This window comes from Tachypleus tridentatus, chromosome 13, assembly GCF_004210375.1.
Source record: "Tachypleus tridentatus isolate NWPU-2018 chromosome 13, ASM421037v1, whole genome shotgun sequence".
NCBI lineage: Eukaryota > Metazoa > Arthropoda > Merostomata > Xiphosura > Limulidae > Tachypleus > Tachypleus tridentatus.
Window position 1 is genome coordinate 197685760 of NC_134837.1, and position 17409 is coordinate 197703168.

Here is a 17409-nt window from a genome sequence, read left to right on the forward strand (position 1 = left end):
CAATACATACATGGTATAAATACTGCCTTACTAGAAACAGAGCATACAACACATACATTGTGGCTGGTCAAGTCAGTTCTGTTTAAAACATAGTATAGAAACTGCCTTGCTACAAATAGGTCACATACATGATGGCTGGCCAAGTCAGTTCTGTTTGAAACAAAGTATAGAAACTGTATTGCTACAAATAGAGCATTGAGCACATATATGGTGGCTGGCCAAGTTAGTTCTATTTAAAACAAAGTATAGAAACTTCCTTGCTACAAATAGAGCATAAGGCACATACAAAGCTATGCCCTGATTTTATATCTTAAATATTTATTCCTGTGAATGTATTTCACTAATAATTTCTTATGGTGAAATAAAATAGATAATAATTTTCATGACATCATTTATTGACTCAGTTTGACTTGAGTATAAGAAGATTCTGTAACAACAACTTAATATATGTGTACATTACGTGGGAGGCTACTGTTGAAGTGTCCATTTACTCAGTACTATGAGTTATTAGCATGATTGTATAATACATCCAAATGAGCTATTCATATTGGTTGCATAATACAAAGGTTAACAAAGTATGAGTGTTTTTTAAGGTGTGAAAAAACAACTTTAAACAAGTGCTTTAAATATACTTTAACCTTGGGCACTGTAGCACAGTAAACCTCATTAGATCAAACATTAAGCATAATTGGCTTTTCTTACCAATTAGAACCAATCAAGGGGAGAGTTTGTTAGAATATGTGTGTGACTAAGATATGAACTGTTTAAAGAACAGTTTATTAAGAAATGTTCTCTGAAATCACACAGTCCACATGAAGATATTAAGTGAGAACCAAGTATATGACCACTAATCAACACTTAAAATTGGCACGATAATACTGAAATATTTCCCTTATCAGGACAACTGTTAATAAGAACTTCTGGTTAATGGTAATGAAGAGTATATAATATTTAAAGCCACACAGTATCTACTATATCCAGTGCTGACAAGGTATGTTACCAACAACAGGGCTCTTCAAGTTAAGATGGGATATGATGAAATAATGGTTAAAATGTGATTTCAATTGCAAATCTGCTTGACAACAACTCGCATGACTTGGGTTAATATTAGGGTAAATATCATTTAACATAATTTATTATTGTTTTATTGAATCAGAACAGCTGGTGAACCACCAAGCTATGTGCTGCTATATTAAATGTTAAATATAACAAATGATCATTTGCAATGACAGTCTAATCTTTAAGTCTCCTGCTATAGTGTGAATGGCAATCCAGTGTGAGATATATACAATACTTGAACACATACAAAATAAACACTATTTATAACAGCTCCATGTCTGAGAAAGTTTGTTCATTCAGCCAATTATGATGCTAAGTCCTCTATCATGGATGAGGTGACAAGTAAGAAGCAGTTATATAAGAATGAGGCATGCTCTATGTAATTATTTAAACTGTTTTTGAATGAAATAATAATTATGAAAAAATAATTCACATTTTTTTCACTACAATTAAAAATTAGGAAAAAATTAAATTGTTACAACTATTTAAGTTTAACATTTGGATACTGTAGGATGTGTACATTAATGTTATGTAGAGAATAAGCAATTTTGTTCAGGAAGAAAAGGTAACTGATAACTAATAATACTGGATGCAAGTTTGGTATTGCCAGTCTAGTAAGATTTACTATGCAAGTTACTGTAAAGAAAAGCAAAATTATTGTCAGGTGCTGAATTGAGTACATTACGGTTGTAGTTCAAAACAGAGGGCCTATTTTTGCACCATGTATGTTCAACCAGAAAGTGGCATGTAATTAAAAAAAAAAACTAGGTTGTCTTAGCAGTATAAAAATTAAACCATTTTAAAATTAAGAAGTTAATACTAATGTTTATAATTATTTTGTACTTAAGATAGAAGTTTCTTTATGGTTTACTTGATCTTATCAGAATAAATTAAAAACACCAAAACACACATGGAAATATTTAAAACAGTTTACTAAACAAGATTAAATATTACATGGTTTAATAATAATAAAAATGATCTTGGCTTAATAATAACCCTTTAAAATGTTCTAACAAACAGTCAGACAAAATAAGCTGCAAGTTTAGCCATTTTATCCTTAGGTTTACCCGTCCTCGCCCTTAGGCCTACTTCGACCTCGACCTCTCCCCCTTCCTCGAGAAGGACCTTGACTTCGAGAACCCTGCAACATTTTGGGCTGTAATGCTTGTTGTCGCTCCACTAGTGTTCCAAACTGGGGGTCACAAAATATACAACCAACAGCTTCAGTGGCTCCATCATTGAGTTTAGATTTTTCCTGGGCATGAAGGGCAATAAAAAAGTTAATTAAACTTAGCTTCATACATGATAACAACAGTTGTGTTTACAATGAAAACTAACAACTTCAGCATGATACATTGAAGCAGTATTACTTCAACATTTAGAATTTTGTCTGAGGTATAGTGGTACTCTTTGTCACCCTTAGTTTTTGAACTTAGTATTTTTAAACAAAGATTATTAAGTTTACAATGTTAAGTAGCTGAACTCCAATATATAAGTTGAAACAAGAAAGCAGTGCACATACTGGACTTGTAAATTATGATTAACTAACAGCTAGATGGTGAATTTGTTAATGGTTTTGGTTTATTAATTTTTGGCTGAACATGTTTGTCCATTTCACTGGTACACTTGCAGAAGTATACATAATATTCTCTTTCTATGAGATTTATTAATATGGTTTGATGTTATTGGGTTTATGTTTAAAGGTTAGAACTAAATTTGACAAAACTATGAAAAATGTATTTGGATAGAGTACCTCTGAGTTTTGGTTGGTCTTTGGGACAAAATAACAGTGGGTTGTTTGGTATAATTTGCAAGTAGTTCTAGTGAAGATAGATGGCCATTCTTTTCAAAGTAGATGACAGGTGTTTCAGCTAAGGATTAGGCTAGTTTCTGAATATGTTAATTACACTACATTTATCCAATGCATGATGGTAAGATCCAAAGTGCAGAAAACATTCTATGTTAAATGTTTCTATCTTCCTTGCAACCAAGGCTTTTAGAATGAAATTTTAGTTTCAATTTCTTTAACTCAGGTAAAGCTGCTATTGTTCAGAAAGAAATTGAAAAGAATGATGAAGTTATGGTTTATGAGATACAGACGTCACCATTATAACAGTTCTGGATTATGGTTTATAAGATACAGACATCACCAATATAACAGTTCTGGCTTAGGATTTACAAGTAGTAACACTTTTACTTAAAGTTCTTTATAATTCTCATTTTTCTAAGAGGACCAAGTCATCTTACGTTTCTTACAGGGAATGGCTAGACTGACTAGTTCATCAATAACTTTTTACACATTTGAAAACCCACACCAAAACAAATCACTAATCAAACCACTGTTATCTCTCCTTATGTCTCTGGCATCATACAAAAGTAAGAATAATTCTTTGGATACTTCTACACTTTTTTTTTTCTTCTTCAGAGATTAAGTTTAAGTTTTTACATACAGCCCAGCCATAATCAAGCCATTTTACAAGCCCTTGAAAAAGTGAAACTGGGTACACACTTTACTACTTCTCTCAATTTGTTTTTCATTATTTTATTGTCAAAAACAAGGATGAACACTAAGCATTACAAGCCCTCAAGCTTACCTCTGAACCACCAGGAGTAACTTTAGATCAGAATCAGCAAATCCAAAAAAATAAAACAGACTGATGGAAGTTAAGGTTGAGCCTCAGACTGAGGAATTGAACAATCCAAAATAGCAAGAATGCCTTTTATGTTTAATTGAGTTTAATTACAACTCAACAAAGACCAAGGAATGCAGATTAAAATGGATACATTTCAACAGTTTGTTTCTTTAACAAAACCATCAATTTATCTTCTGATGAAAATTATAAAACATATCAAATAACTACTCTCAATTTCAGTGGTATTATTTTTGTGTCTTCACATATTCATACAGATACATACCGATTGTACTGATGCTAAGATGATAAAACTCAAATGATTGACCACCTCTCTCCTCATTCTATGCTGCTTATCAATTTTGACAAATATTCAGTGGTGATGTTTATCTGTATCATATACCCACAAGGTAATTTGAGGAATATTAACTTACGAAGATAGCAAGCTTCTTAGAGAAACTAAGTGATGGCTGTAGCTACTTTTATATACGGTTCTCTTTTCTTAGTTATAATAATAACAGCACGTTATTTCTTTAGTTGGGTACCTTCGCAGCTGTAAATCCATTAATATCTTGGGAGATTTGGCCAGTTTAGGAGATTATGTTTAGTCTTAAGTCCAGATATTAAGCTAACAATGCAAAACATATCTTATAATAAAAATAATACAATATTAAAAAATGAAAATGCTGTATTAAACATTCTAATCAATCCCATTAATGAAAGTAACATTAAAGAAAGAATATAGTGTAACTTACTTGCACAACACATAAATGCTAGATTTATTTCTTCATACCATATCTTAGATCTCAAGTTCTTTGATTAATAATTATTTGATAACTTAAGTTGCATTTTTGGATAATATATATTCAATAATTCTGGCACTTGTATTTTTGAGACACTAGAATGAAAGACAAATCCATTGACTGTATTAATAACATCTTTTACCACTTAAATGATCAACAGATATCCAATGAATAACAATGGCATCTTTAACATATCAAATTAACAGAAATCTAATGATTTTGTTGCTGGTATTCATGAAATGGGTGTTTTAGTTATTCCTACAGTCGTATTATTACTTTTACTTCAAAACACCTGAATCAATAACTTGGGTTTTTTTTTGTATTAATATAGAATTCATTTTTCATAACCTAATAAATAAAAATTTTTCTTCTACACTAGTTATTAAAAAATAGCATTTTCGTTTTTGGAGCAATATAAAAAAAACACAAAAACACATCATTAACCATTAATATCCTGATATTCAGTCTGTTTTTACTCCAATTTTCATAGAACTTCAATTGAGAATTGTTGTAGTAACAAGGAGTATCATGGAAAGTTTTGTTTCTAAAACCTGAATAAATAAAGTAAAAATATGTGGTAACTTACAGCCTTGTATTCTACACTGATCAACTGTGAAGTACAATCATCACAAGTATCTTCTTCCACTGAAACTTTATGTGCATCTTCAAACAGATGAATAATGACATCACACCTGAATTCAAAACGTGTATGAAAAAGGATTTGTATTCAAACAAAACTTTTGTTTTACATTCAATAAACACTTACGTTCTTATTCAATAAAAATGTGTGGGCAAGTACTATTTTCTGTGTTTTTGAAACACAAGGAACAAAAACTAAGTGATCTAAGTACAATGGCCTTAATATCATATTACTTCAAATTTAAGACACATCTTTTGTCACATTTTCCCAAACTGAAAATTAGGGCCCCATCTTAAATTTGATGTATTATTTTTCACTCCTCGAAAGTCTAGAAAACATCATTTTCTTTGAACAACAAAGATATTTGAAAAATTCCTGCATTAACAAACAAACTGAACTGTATTTTTAAAAATAACTTGGCTTAGAAAGACTAAAAAAACACATACAAAATGTCAAATTTGCCAATGTCAGCACCTCTAGTGGTGTAGTTGGATATCACTGTCCTCAGTCTTTGTCCAACTTTCCTGTTTTCAGATGCTATTTTATTGTGTTTTTTAACCATGGAAAACCTTTTATATACAATTCCGAATTTAAAAGAAAAGTTATTTTGTGTGCCAAACACATTGGGAATCATACAGCTGGTAAAAGTACACAGTAAGTGAGGAAAATGTTTGTTGTTGGCGTGGTATGAAAACCAAGTTGTTTTCTTGGAAGAAAAGTACAAAGTCATTTTCTTCCCCAAGAAAAAGGAAGACATCCTGAAATTGATGCCACCATTTTAATGTATTTGAGACAGTTACAAAATAAAGGACTGCCTGTAACAAGAGAAACTTTAATGTTAAAAGCAAAAGACTAGTTATGGCTGGTGTGAGAAATTTATGACAAAAGAAGGTTTATCATTAAGGCTAAGGACAACAATTCATCAAAAATTGCCATCAGATTTTGAAGATATAGAAGATGAAATGCAAGATGACATTCTTTGGGACAATAGTGAATCAACAATGAAGATGTTTCAACTGCAGAATATAACTGAGTCAGAAGAAACACAAGAGTGATGTTGTGATTAAAAAATGAAAGCAGGAAAAACATTATTATAATGAAAATTTTAAATTTCCTGTTTAGTTTTTATTATATTTCATTTTAAAAACATTATTAACATTTTTGATTCATTAATAAACTCTTTTAAAACATGTTTACTCCTTACTAATTATCATTCAAATTTTTTTTTCCTGAAAATCCCTTTTTAAAAGTAGGGTGCATCTTAAATTTGAAGTAATACAGCATATACAATACACAGAATGGTAAATGAAAAATATGGGAAAGTTTATATAATGTATAAAGTTTCTCAACTCCAGAAAAATATGAAATAAAAAATTAAACTTTTATTAGAACAATGTATATCCAAATGACAAAGTTCAATTCTCGAAATTTGCTTACATACTAGTAATGTATTCTCTGTTAGGAAAAACTGTCACAAGTTGGATGAACTCTTTATTAACAGCTATCACGTTTACAACAAAATTACAAAGCCTCATCCAGTAAGACTTTGATATTATGGCAATAAATAATGCTTATTTTAATGATAAGGAATTTAAGTTGGTAAAGTGTAAGAAAAGAAAGTTAGTAAAACTTTACCTTTGTTGTTAATAAACACATTTACAATATATAGTTGTGGATACATAACTATCCAACCAACTCGTGCAGAAACACAATCAGCAAATAAAAAAAGTAATTCAACTTTCACTTCAATGTTAAGTTTCTGACTTAATGTTTCTTAAGGTAACAAAAATCTCTAACTAGATCAGGAGTGGGCAAAATATGACCCATCCAATATTTCTATCCTCACCATGACTCTCAGCATTTGTGGAAAGATTATAATGAGGTCTTTATATAATAGACACTGAGGTAATTTAATTAATATAGTAGAAGTGTGACCTGCGATGACTTACCAAAATTCGTGGAGTGGGCCTCCTTGCAAAAAAATTTTGCCTGCACCCCAAATTTGATGATAAAAATAATGTCAGAAGTATTCAAATGAAGTTACATGATAAATTAAATAATTTTTTTAAGATAGAAAATTTTTTCAAGTCATGTTTTGTAAACTTTCTTCTCTCTTTTATTGTAATAATCAGATGAGACATCCTTAACCTAGCAAGACCATGTGGAAGGGAACCTGTTGTCACCTTCATTTTGATATCAGTGGAACTATAACATCAAGACTTAGTAACAACTTTAATGGTGTATAACTAGTATAATTATATAAACTGATTGTCAACTGACCTCAGGTTGATTTAGGTTTCCAAAAGTCATGGTTAGGCAGACTGGAATAGTCCCCGTTTTCATAACAGAGTGGTGGTAGTTATATAATTCAAATAGATATTGATTTCCATGATTTTGAAAATTATATGGTAATTCTTTGATAGATTGTTTAAGCAGAGTATTAACAATAAAACTCTGTAGAATGGATGGCAACTGGCTGTTATGGAGACACAAGTGTAGAGGATAACGTTTCACAAGTCTTCCGCCTTTCGTCTGCAGATCAGTGTGTGCGTGTGTAAGGTGTTCTCAGTCTTTTATAGTGTCCTGTTGGATTGCAGAGAGCATGTCATGATTGGTTGGACTATCACTGTGACTGCCATTGGTTGAAACTACAGGAAATCCCTCCTCCAATCAGAAACAGTGATAATCAAATTCTTCAGGCATTGGATTTCTAGATCCCAGCCTGGGCAACCTTTTTGCCAGACCCAGAATCGGGCTGTTTGGTTTGATCTGAATTTGAATGAATTACATTCATGTTCACATCTCTCCAACTTTTTCATTTCAGAACAGGTCCCGGCCTTTCTTTCCACTGCTGCCTTTGCCTCCACCCAAAAGAACATTTAGTGAGACATTCTCCACCCAAAAAGTCAAGAATAATAACGATAATTAATTTATTAAAATAATAATAAAAAAAAAAAAAAACACCACTTAATTTTAATAACAATCCACGAAAGGGGATGAAGAGGAACTACAAAGTTCCTGAACACCCCAGTTGGAGAGAGAACTCTTCTGATTTCTCTCTCTCTAAACTGAACCCCTGCCACGTTAGTTTAGTTTAGTTTAGTTCGCACACATTGACTTGAAGATGAAAGGCGAAAGAATTTTGAAACATTGTCCTCTACACTTCTGTCTCCACAACAAGCAGTTGCTGTTCATTCTACAAAATTTCATCACATAAGGTAATTGTCAATTATGTTAATTAGATTCTAGATTTTGTGTTCATTCTCAATGGTTCAACAATAGTTTTCATGACCCATACTAATTTATCCCAAAGTTTGTCTATGTATTTTAATAGTTTTGGTTTAGTAATCATAACCCTCAATAGTAGAAACCCAAGTTTTATGTATTTATGTCCACTAAATTTGCAACATTTATCATATCTCATCATAGCAGATACTTAAGCTTTATACATTTATTTCTGATAGTATAGTAACAGTTACATTCCATATTCTGTAAAACACCAGTTTTATGTAATTGCCCTGTAATTTTACGTATTTGTCTGCTAGTTTTACAAATAAAAAAAATATTTTTAAATGTAAGCCAGCGATACCCCCAGTAAAAGTACAAGCTAATGTATTTTAATACTTGTGTTATGTAACTAATAAACCTTCTCTCAGCCGTTCTTACCTGTTACAGGTTAACTTCCACTTAGGCCCAGATGCTGGATCTAATACAAGTACTCCATTATCACACTGAGAACAAGATGCCAAGCCATTGGCCTGCATGGAATGAGGACAGCTTGGATGCGTGCAGGAGTTACATCCTGAAAGTTTCCGCATGTCCCTAAAGGGTGGGTGACTGTAGCAGTAAGGGCAAAATATGAAGCTCTATAAAAGTAAACAAAGCAACCTTTGAAATTCAAACATAGAGTATCAGATTACACTCAAACTCTCTGCATTAAAACATTCAAATTTCAATAATTTTTCCTTATTAAATTCCAATATGTCCTTCAATTTTCAATTTGAAAGTCCCAAAGTCAAAGAATGTCAAATATTATTTTCTAACTGACCTTATATCTTTTCAGTGTTTCTGAAACTATCAAATAATATTTATGTACAATTGTACAACAAATACTGTTTCCTAATCACCACAATGTGTCATAATGTACAAATGTATATTAAATGGGTTTTTGTAACCAACAGTATGTCATAATGTACAACTGTATAGTAAATCCTGTTTCCTAATTACCACAATGTGTCATAATGTGGAACTGTATAAATGGTATTTTTGTAACCAACACAATGTATAATAATGTACAACTGTATATTAAATGGTGTTTTTGTAACCAACACAGTGTCATAATGTGCAACTGTATACTAAATGATGTTTCCCTAACCAACACGATGTGTCGTAATGTACAACAGTATATTAAATGGTACTTTCCTAACCAACACAATGTGTCTGAAATATCTGAAATGTTTATTAAATGGTGTTTTCCCTAATTTTGATAAAAAATTTAGAAAACATTACCTTTACACTCTACGGATATAAAGAAAATAATTTTTTCACTTTAACCAATATTTCGTCTGTAAGGTTTAATCAGGGTTAACATACACAAGGACAATATATTTCCTATTAGCAGTTGTTAATTGTATATTGTTTAACCTTGTTACCAGTGAAGTTTCTTTTTATCTTCCATTTTATTTTGTTTCTAAATACAATTGTCTCTGATTTAGTTCATTCTTTCAAATACAAACCAACTTCTTTACATTCTAACTTCATTATTCTAGAATGGTTATATTACCACTATCACAACCAGCCAATTTCTTTCTGTTCTTCCAACAGCAAAATGTTTTATTTTCATTTTACTCTCATTCTGTAATTTACCATTATCATTCCATTAACAACAAATTATGTCTTTCCATACACACAAGTTAAATGCATTTAAAATATTATCATTCATTAAAGTCCATCTTGCCAAATCCATTCATTCTCTCTCTCTGATGACTGTGTATTGTGTCAATAGCCCTACACCATATATTTTATTGTAAAAGGCTCCTTTCCAAGGTTGGCATATCCAAAGTACACAACTACTCCCTAGTGGTTTTCCAAAATCCATCTTGTACACAAAGACACTTCCCAGTACCCAATTCAAAGGTCTAATCACACAGAAATCCATGACAGCTACCTCTGGCAAACTTTAATACATCTTCATATAAAACAGAATTCTCCATCTGCTTGGGAATGCGTCCATATGTCATGGAAACAAGTCACTTTTCCAGATGGAGATCAATCCTGATTATGTTGTGTACCTGGACAATAGGAATAGTTTTGTCACTGACCTTCACCCTTGTGAATTCTCTCTTGTTATAAGACATCAGACTGTGCTTACACTAGTTGGCATACAACTTGATACAGATGTTCCAAGTTAATCCACATTCCTTTGTTTTCCAGTGCAATTAAGAACAATAAATATCATGGAAATCCTAAATCTCAGATCTCAACATACTTTTATGATTTGATTATTTGAATATGCTCTTCCTAGAAGTGAAAATTTTTCAGTATTAATGCACAACCTACTGAATGACAAACATTTCTGGTACATGCCATTCCACCATAGCAGATCCAGGAATCTGTGATTTTGCGGAGACCTAGCGACTTGTGAGCTAGGCTTATTTTGCGGAGACCTAGCGACATGTGAGCTAGGCTTATTTTGCTGAGACCTAGCGACATGTGAGCTAGGCTTATTTTGCTGAGACCTAGCGACATGTGAGCTAGGCTTATTTTGCTGAGACCTAGCGACTTGTGAGCTAGGCTTATTTTGCGGAGACCTAGCGACTTGTGAGCTAGGCTTATTTTGGGGAGACCTAGCGACTTGTGAGCTAGGCTTATTTTGGGGAGACCTAGCGACTTGTGAGCTAGGCTTATTTTGGGGAGACCTAGCGACTTGTGAGCTAGGCTTATTTTGGGAGACCTAGCGACTTGTGAGCTAGGCTTATTTTGGGAGACCCTGGCGACTTGTGAGCTAGGTTAATTTTGGGGAGACCCAGCAACTGTGAGCTAGGCTTATTTTGGGGAGACCTAGCGACTTGTGAGCTAGGCTTATTTTCTGGAGACCTAGCAGCGTGTGAGCTAGGCTTATTTTATGGGAGACCCAGCAACTTGTGAGCTAGGCTTATTTTCTGGGGAGACCCTAGCGACGTGTGAGCTAGGCTTATTTTATGGAGACCTAGCGGCGTGTGAGCTAGGCTTATTTTGCGGAGACCCTAGCGACGATGTGAGCTAGGCTTATTTTGCGGAGACCTAGCGACGTGTGAGCTAGGCTTATTTTGCGGAGACCTAGCGACGTGTGAGCTAGGCTTATTTTGGGGAGACCTAGCGACTTGTGAGCTAGGCTTATTTTGCGGAGACCTAGCGACTTGTGAGCTAGGCTTATTTTGGGGAGACCTAGCAACTTGTGAGCTAGGCTTATTTTGGGGAGACCTAGCAACTTGTGAGCTAGGCTTATTTTGGGGAGACCTAGCGACTTGTGAGCTAGGCTTATTCTGTGGAGATCTACCGACTTGTGAGCTAGGCTTATTTTGTGGAGTATAACATGTTCACATGGTGTAGTTATAAAGAACCAAAACTGTGCCAACATCAATGTAACATGCACTCAGTTTGTTTAAGAATATTTGTGCAATACAATACAATGGACTGTCTACACTTGTACATCTTTATTCATGAGCCAATGGACTAACAACATTTTTCTTGTACACTTGTTTTTTTTATTTGAAAACTATCAATTCTTTGTTATAGGTTAAAGAACAAAACAAAGTACACACTCCATCTTACTTCAACTTTCTTCTGATCACTGGAGTAACTTGAAAATATAATAATTTAAGTCACTCTACCCAAACTCTCTTACATCTGCTTTCTGAAACTATTTTAAAAAATATCTTTTCAGATTCACTTTTAATTTTTAGTGACAAATGGTGAGGTAAAAACATGACTTACAGAATTCTTACTTTAATATTTTCTTCAATATTGGAAAGATAAAGGAATAATCAGTTTAGAAAACTTACCTCTGTTCTCTCGTAACTATTAAAAGAACATAAAACATTTCTCACACACCTATCATTGTGTGACTTTGTGTTACAACTGACCTGTATATAATTTGGTACTGAAAACCTGTGAAATACTCACCTTACTTTTATTTCCTCCTGACCACTGAAGTAATTCAAAATCATCCAGAGGGCATTTTAATTCTCTGTAAATTCTAACACTGCCATTCTGTGGTATAGAGAGGGTTTCATCACATTGGGAACAATGAAGTCTACTGGGCTTTGTAGCTATCAATTTCATGTAACGGCGACACTTCCCACATCTGAAAGGGAAAATACAGTTTCACCTCACTCTAGTGAAGGCTATTTGATGTCTCTTGATCGACTAGGATCACAACAGTTTTTTTTTTATAGAATGGAAACGAAGGGGACTACTCTACTGTTTATACCATAAATTAAGTCTCTGTTGTTGCCGGATCAAATATTTTTTAAACACTTAACATTAAAAAATAATGATAACTTCATCTCTGTATGTTTAATTCAAAACATTTTTAAACCATGAGCACACAGAGAATGTATGGCTTTCGTTTACTAGGTCACACACTAGATTAGATGATCAATGCAACTTTTGTACACTTTAAATATAACACCAGTAAACATCTCATTATACGAAAGGTAAATCTATGTTTTTGCATGTTAGTTTTACAATGTTTTCTTACTTTGCAAGTATTTGACTTTTATGGCAAAAACGAATCAATCATTTTACACATCAACTTTCATCTAGTATTTGATAAAGATGCATTACATTAATAAAGAATGCAATAAGTATCAATGCATTTATTTATTTATTTTTTCATCTCCAACAAATATGTAGTTTAGGGATTTTCCTTGTAATACAGTTCTGGTTTCAAGCAACACAACTGTGCTTACTGTCTGGATATTTTACTCATGTAATATACACAAGTATCTTAATAAGCATGTACTACTTCACATGCTCTACAAAGAAATTTATGCAGCACACAGAAGTTTTGAGTAGTTATAATGGTCAGTGTGTTTGAAAGAACAACACCTACATTATAATGTACAAGTTTTGTCTAGTTATAATGGTCAGTGTGTTTGAAAGAACAACACCTACATTATCATGTACAAGTTTTGTCTAGTTATGACAGTCATGGTATTTGGAAGTACAAAGGCAACTATATTATTAAGTAGTAAAATTAAAAATCAAATATGTTTAATAGGTAATTGGGAAAAAGCTTCCTGGTACAAAGTTTAGAAGCTTAAAAAAAGTTTTACAGTTTTCAACAGAAAGTTTAATAATTTAATCCATGACAGAGTTGGATCAAGTGATACGTTCTAAACAAGTTATCAAAGTCACATTCTTTTAACCCAATGTTTTTGAATAACTAAACACAAATATTAAACACAACAGTGAATAAACAGCAAAAAAGAATTATGTACCAGTTTGATCAGAAAACAATACAAACCTTTAACTGTAACAAAATGTACACCACTATTGTATAGAATGTAATAAGTAATGTTTTTGAAACTAAAATTATTAATTATAATACATTGCTTTGTTTCCTATTTATTTTACCATAATACTAGGTATTCATTACATATTTTAATCACATGATGCAGCCACGTGTTGTTACATCATCATGGTTGACCTGGAGTTCAAGCTGTGTGAACATGGTGTTTGCAGTCTTGTAACAGAAAAGGGAGTGAAAATCTCATTACAATCTAAGCCTTAACCATGGTTGACAAGTCTTTATGTGGAAAACTTCTGTGAGTTTTCTAATTTTTCCCAGTGTTTTTTTAGTGTGTTATACTTGTAACTGGTTCCAGATGATAATGCAATTGGTATCGTAACTGTTTTCAGCTAAAAGTTGTTTTTTCTGGTAAAAGAAGTCAGTGGCGTATGATATTCTCTGAATCATTAGTTATCAATACATGAATAGTGATGGTACATTGTATCAATCCTCATTTCTGTAAAGTTATACCTAGCAACATTTGCTACAAGTGCAAGTTTGCTCTGTGTATTTTCATAAAATTTGGTCAGCATTTAGTAAACTTTACAAGACTGCTGTACCCAAACATTGACTGGTTTGTTGTTAGGAATTTAATGGCACAAAGTAAGGAGACAATCTGTGTCAAACTACTGCTAATTTTGATTCAAAAGTAATAAAAGCAAAAGTAAAATGTGGTTAAAAAGTAAAAAATAAAACAAACCAAAAACTGAATGCTGCTTGTATATAAAGTTAAAAAACTGAAAGGACCTAAAATGATCAATGGCATGTACAAAGAAAAACATAATCAATACAGAGAGTATAACCATCACAAATAACATCACACAACATTAAAGGTGAATACAGTGACACCAGAATAATAAAACGTGGACAGTGATTTGAGTATCACAAAGGTCACACATTAGCAAGATAACTTCCTCTCTTTCTCCCTCTTTGGTTCTCAGAGAACCACAAGGCTAAACAGCAACAGGCTTTATCTGGAAAACCTTGTTATTATGTAGCTCACTTCAAACCAACTGCTAACTGACATGAAGCTGTGCCTTAATGAGAGGTCTGTAGTCCATATAAGGAATAGGCAGGGCTGTGACAAAGTCAGAGCAGATAGACTAATCTGTAGTGTAAACAAGCTTGGTTCTTGCAAACACCAACATATCTGGGAATCAAGAAAACTAAATAGATATGGATGACATAAAATTCTGAATGTCTAAAGGAACTGGGTAAGAACTGGCATTAAGTGATGCCAGAGTCAAAAACTAAGTGAGTCAGTATATATATAGTACAGTTTTTATACTGTTATGCTTCTACAAATTCTAGGGCAAGATAAATGGCTTACAACTCAACAGTGAGTACAAAATCTGTAGAATGGGACCTGTGAACAACTACTGAGCCACAACAACCATGGCAGAGCCCACAGAGTCACCTGACTTAGAACCATTCATAAAAATGGAAACAGAGGAATAGCTTGAAGGATGCTCAGTATAGAGATGACTGCACTTCCAATAAGAAGTATCCATGTTCTTCAGAAAATTCAGAGAAATGTCACAAGTGAGAATGGTAACAACCCATGGTGATCCTTGGAGTCATCTATATCATTTGAGCTCACAAGTGTGTCTTCTGGTTTTAGGATTGTTCAATTTCTCTGCTAAAAGTAGTAGAGTTTATTATATTAGTTTCAGTGTTGTTTTTTGAAAAGTATAAAATGGTGGTAAGGTTGATGGTTGATGAAGAGGAGAGTCTATGACATTGATGATTGGTTGGAGACGAATTTCGGATTTGTGAATTTTAGGTAGTCTATCAAGTTGTGGCAGCTTTTCCTGGAGGTTTTGGTGAAATACTTTCTTTTTTTTATGTAACTTCACAATACTGCAAGTCAAACTTAGTTCACTTCATCAGTATAAAAGAGGATTTGGCAGGCATTTTAAATGGTTGCAATTAAGTCTGTGGTTGGGATTCTTTTTGGAGTTCGGGCAAAGTTGAGGCCAAATGGAAGGACTTTCTCGTCTTAATGGAACAAAATTATGACATTGACCACCTCAACTGGAACTAACAACAAACATTAGATATTGAGGAACACTGGAAACTTCAAAACTGTTTCTAAATTGAGAGTCATCAACCTGTTCTCAACCACAATCTTCAATTAGATTTTAACAAAATTAGTACATTGCCCACATTATAAGACTACAAATACCTGTGACAACACAGCTTGAACTACAGGTCAACTATGATGATGTCACAATACTTCAACTTTTATTTTTATTTCCTCTTGTACTGTATAAAGTTTTCCAGGTATTTCTCATAAGCCAATTAATAAAAGAAAAGTATGGCCTTCCTGACAAGAGTTTTTTAATTTCATAACATACAGTTTCTGTTCTATTATTCAAACAATCTGTTATTATTTTGATCTCAGAACTGTAATAAAGACACTGTTTACATTAATATACCTGTGACTCATAATTTAGTTTGTATTTTCACTTTACCTGGACAAAGGTTTTCCACTGGCAGATATTGGTGAAAAGGACACTTCAAATAACTCATCCATTCCTTGAATATTTGTAACAAAGTAGTGGAATTTTAACTCAAAGATAGTTAATGTATGTTGAAGAACAGCAATAAACTCTGCCTGACCCCGAGCTATGAGATTAAGCTGCTTTTCAACTGCTGCTCGCATGGTGGGGAGTACCAGGTCAGGATCGATCTACAACAGAACAATCACAGAATTTAATTTTAGTAACATGGTGAGGAGTGCCAGGTGAGGATTGATCTAAAATAGAACAATCACACAATTTAATTTTAGTAACATGGTGGGGAATACCAGGTTGGGATCGATTTACTACTATTTATAGCAATTGTACATTTTTAACACACACTTGAAGCATTTGAAAAGAAACAACCTAGATTTTTAAATACCTGTTTTAATTTTCAGTTTTGCAATTACCAAATAATTCGTTATCAATTTATTTCATTATCTTTATCTTTGTGAATTAAATTTAATGCAATATTTTTAAGTAACTCTCATGGGAAAGTATTTCATTGACAGTTTTTCTCTTAAAAGTCCTATAAACAATTCATCTCTCTTCCAAATATATCTTTTATAAACAATAGTAAATCCAGTAAAGCCACAAATACAAATTTTGCTTCAGTTCATTTCCATATTTCATTCTAGTTTTGCTTAATTTTGAACAAAACCCGGATTTAACACTGTTGAACGTCATTTTAATCTCTCTTAACTTTAAAATAAAACAAGCTTATTTTAACACTGTTGAACATCACTGCTTTGTTTTAACATACAATTTGTTTGTAAGTGTTAAACATCATCATATCAGCTGTTAACTTAAATGCACAATCTGTTTTAACAGTGTTAAACATAATCTAATTGTCCCCTAAGTTTAAAATGCAGATAGGTTTCGATACTGATGAACATGATTACATATATTTGATTTTTCAAACTCAATTCCATATTCCAGAAAAACTTTTACCTGAATTCTTAGAAAATTTTATCTTTTTTAAAATGTATTTCAGAAACCATGGAATAAAGTTGTTAAAGCTATTCCATTTTCTTCTTTCATACACCGAGAAAAAAAGGATGAAAGCTTTTCCATTACAAATTGGCAAAAAGTTGTTCTTTTTAAAAGTGAATCTTTCAAGATTAAATGAGTTTAAGGTTGTGTCTTCCTCTTAATGTATTTGGATATCTACTGCCTCCCTTTTTAATTGCACCCATCTTGT

The 17409-nt window shown here is 32.7% G+C and overlaps 1 protein-coding gene across 1 annotated transcript in view; it reads right to left on the reverse strand.

Moving 5' to 3' along the window:
- Positions 1-1972: 1972 nt before the first annotated feature.
- LOC143236882 (DNA topoisomerase 3-beta-1-like) overlaps positions 1973-17409 on the reverse strand; it is a 43522-nt gene continuing 28085 nt past the window's right edge. The window contains 6 exon segments of the mRNA XM_076475533.1: positions 1973-2124; positions 2126-2314; positions 5079-5184; positions 8799-8998; positions 12297-12477; positions 16161-16378. Of these exon segments, the coding sequence (XP_076331648.1) occupies positions 2080-2124; positions 2126-2314; positions 5079-5184; positions 8799-8998; positions 12297-12477; positions 16161-16378 (939 nt within the window). The 3' untranslated portion in view covers positions 1973-2079.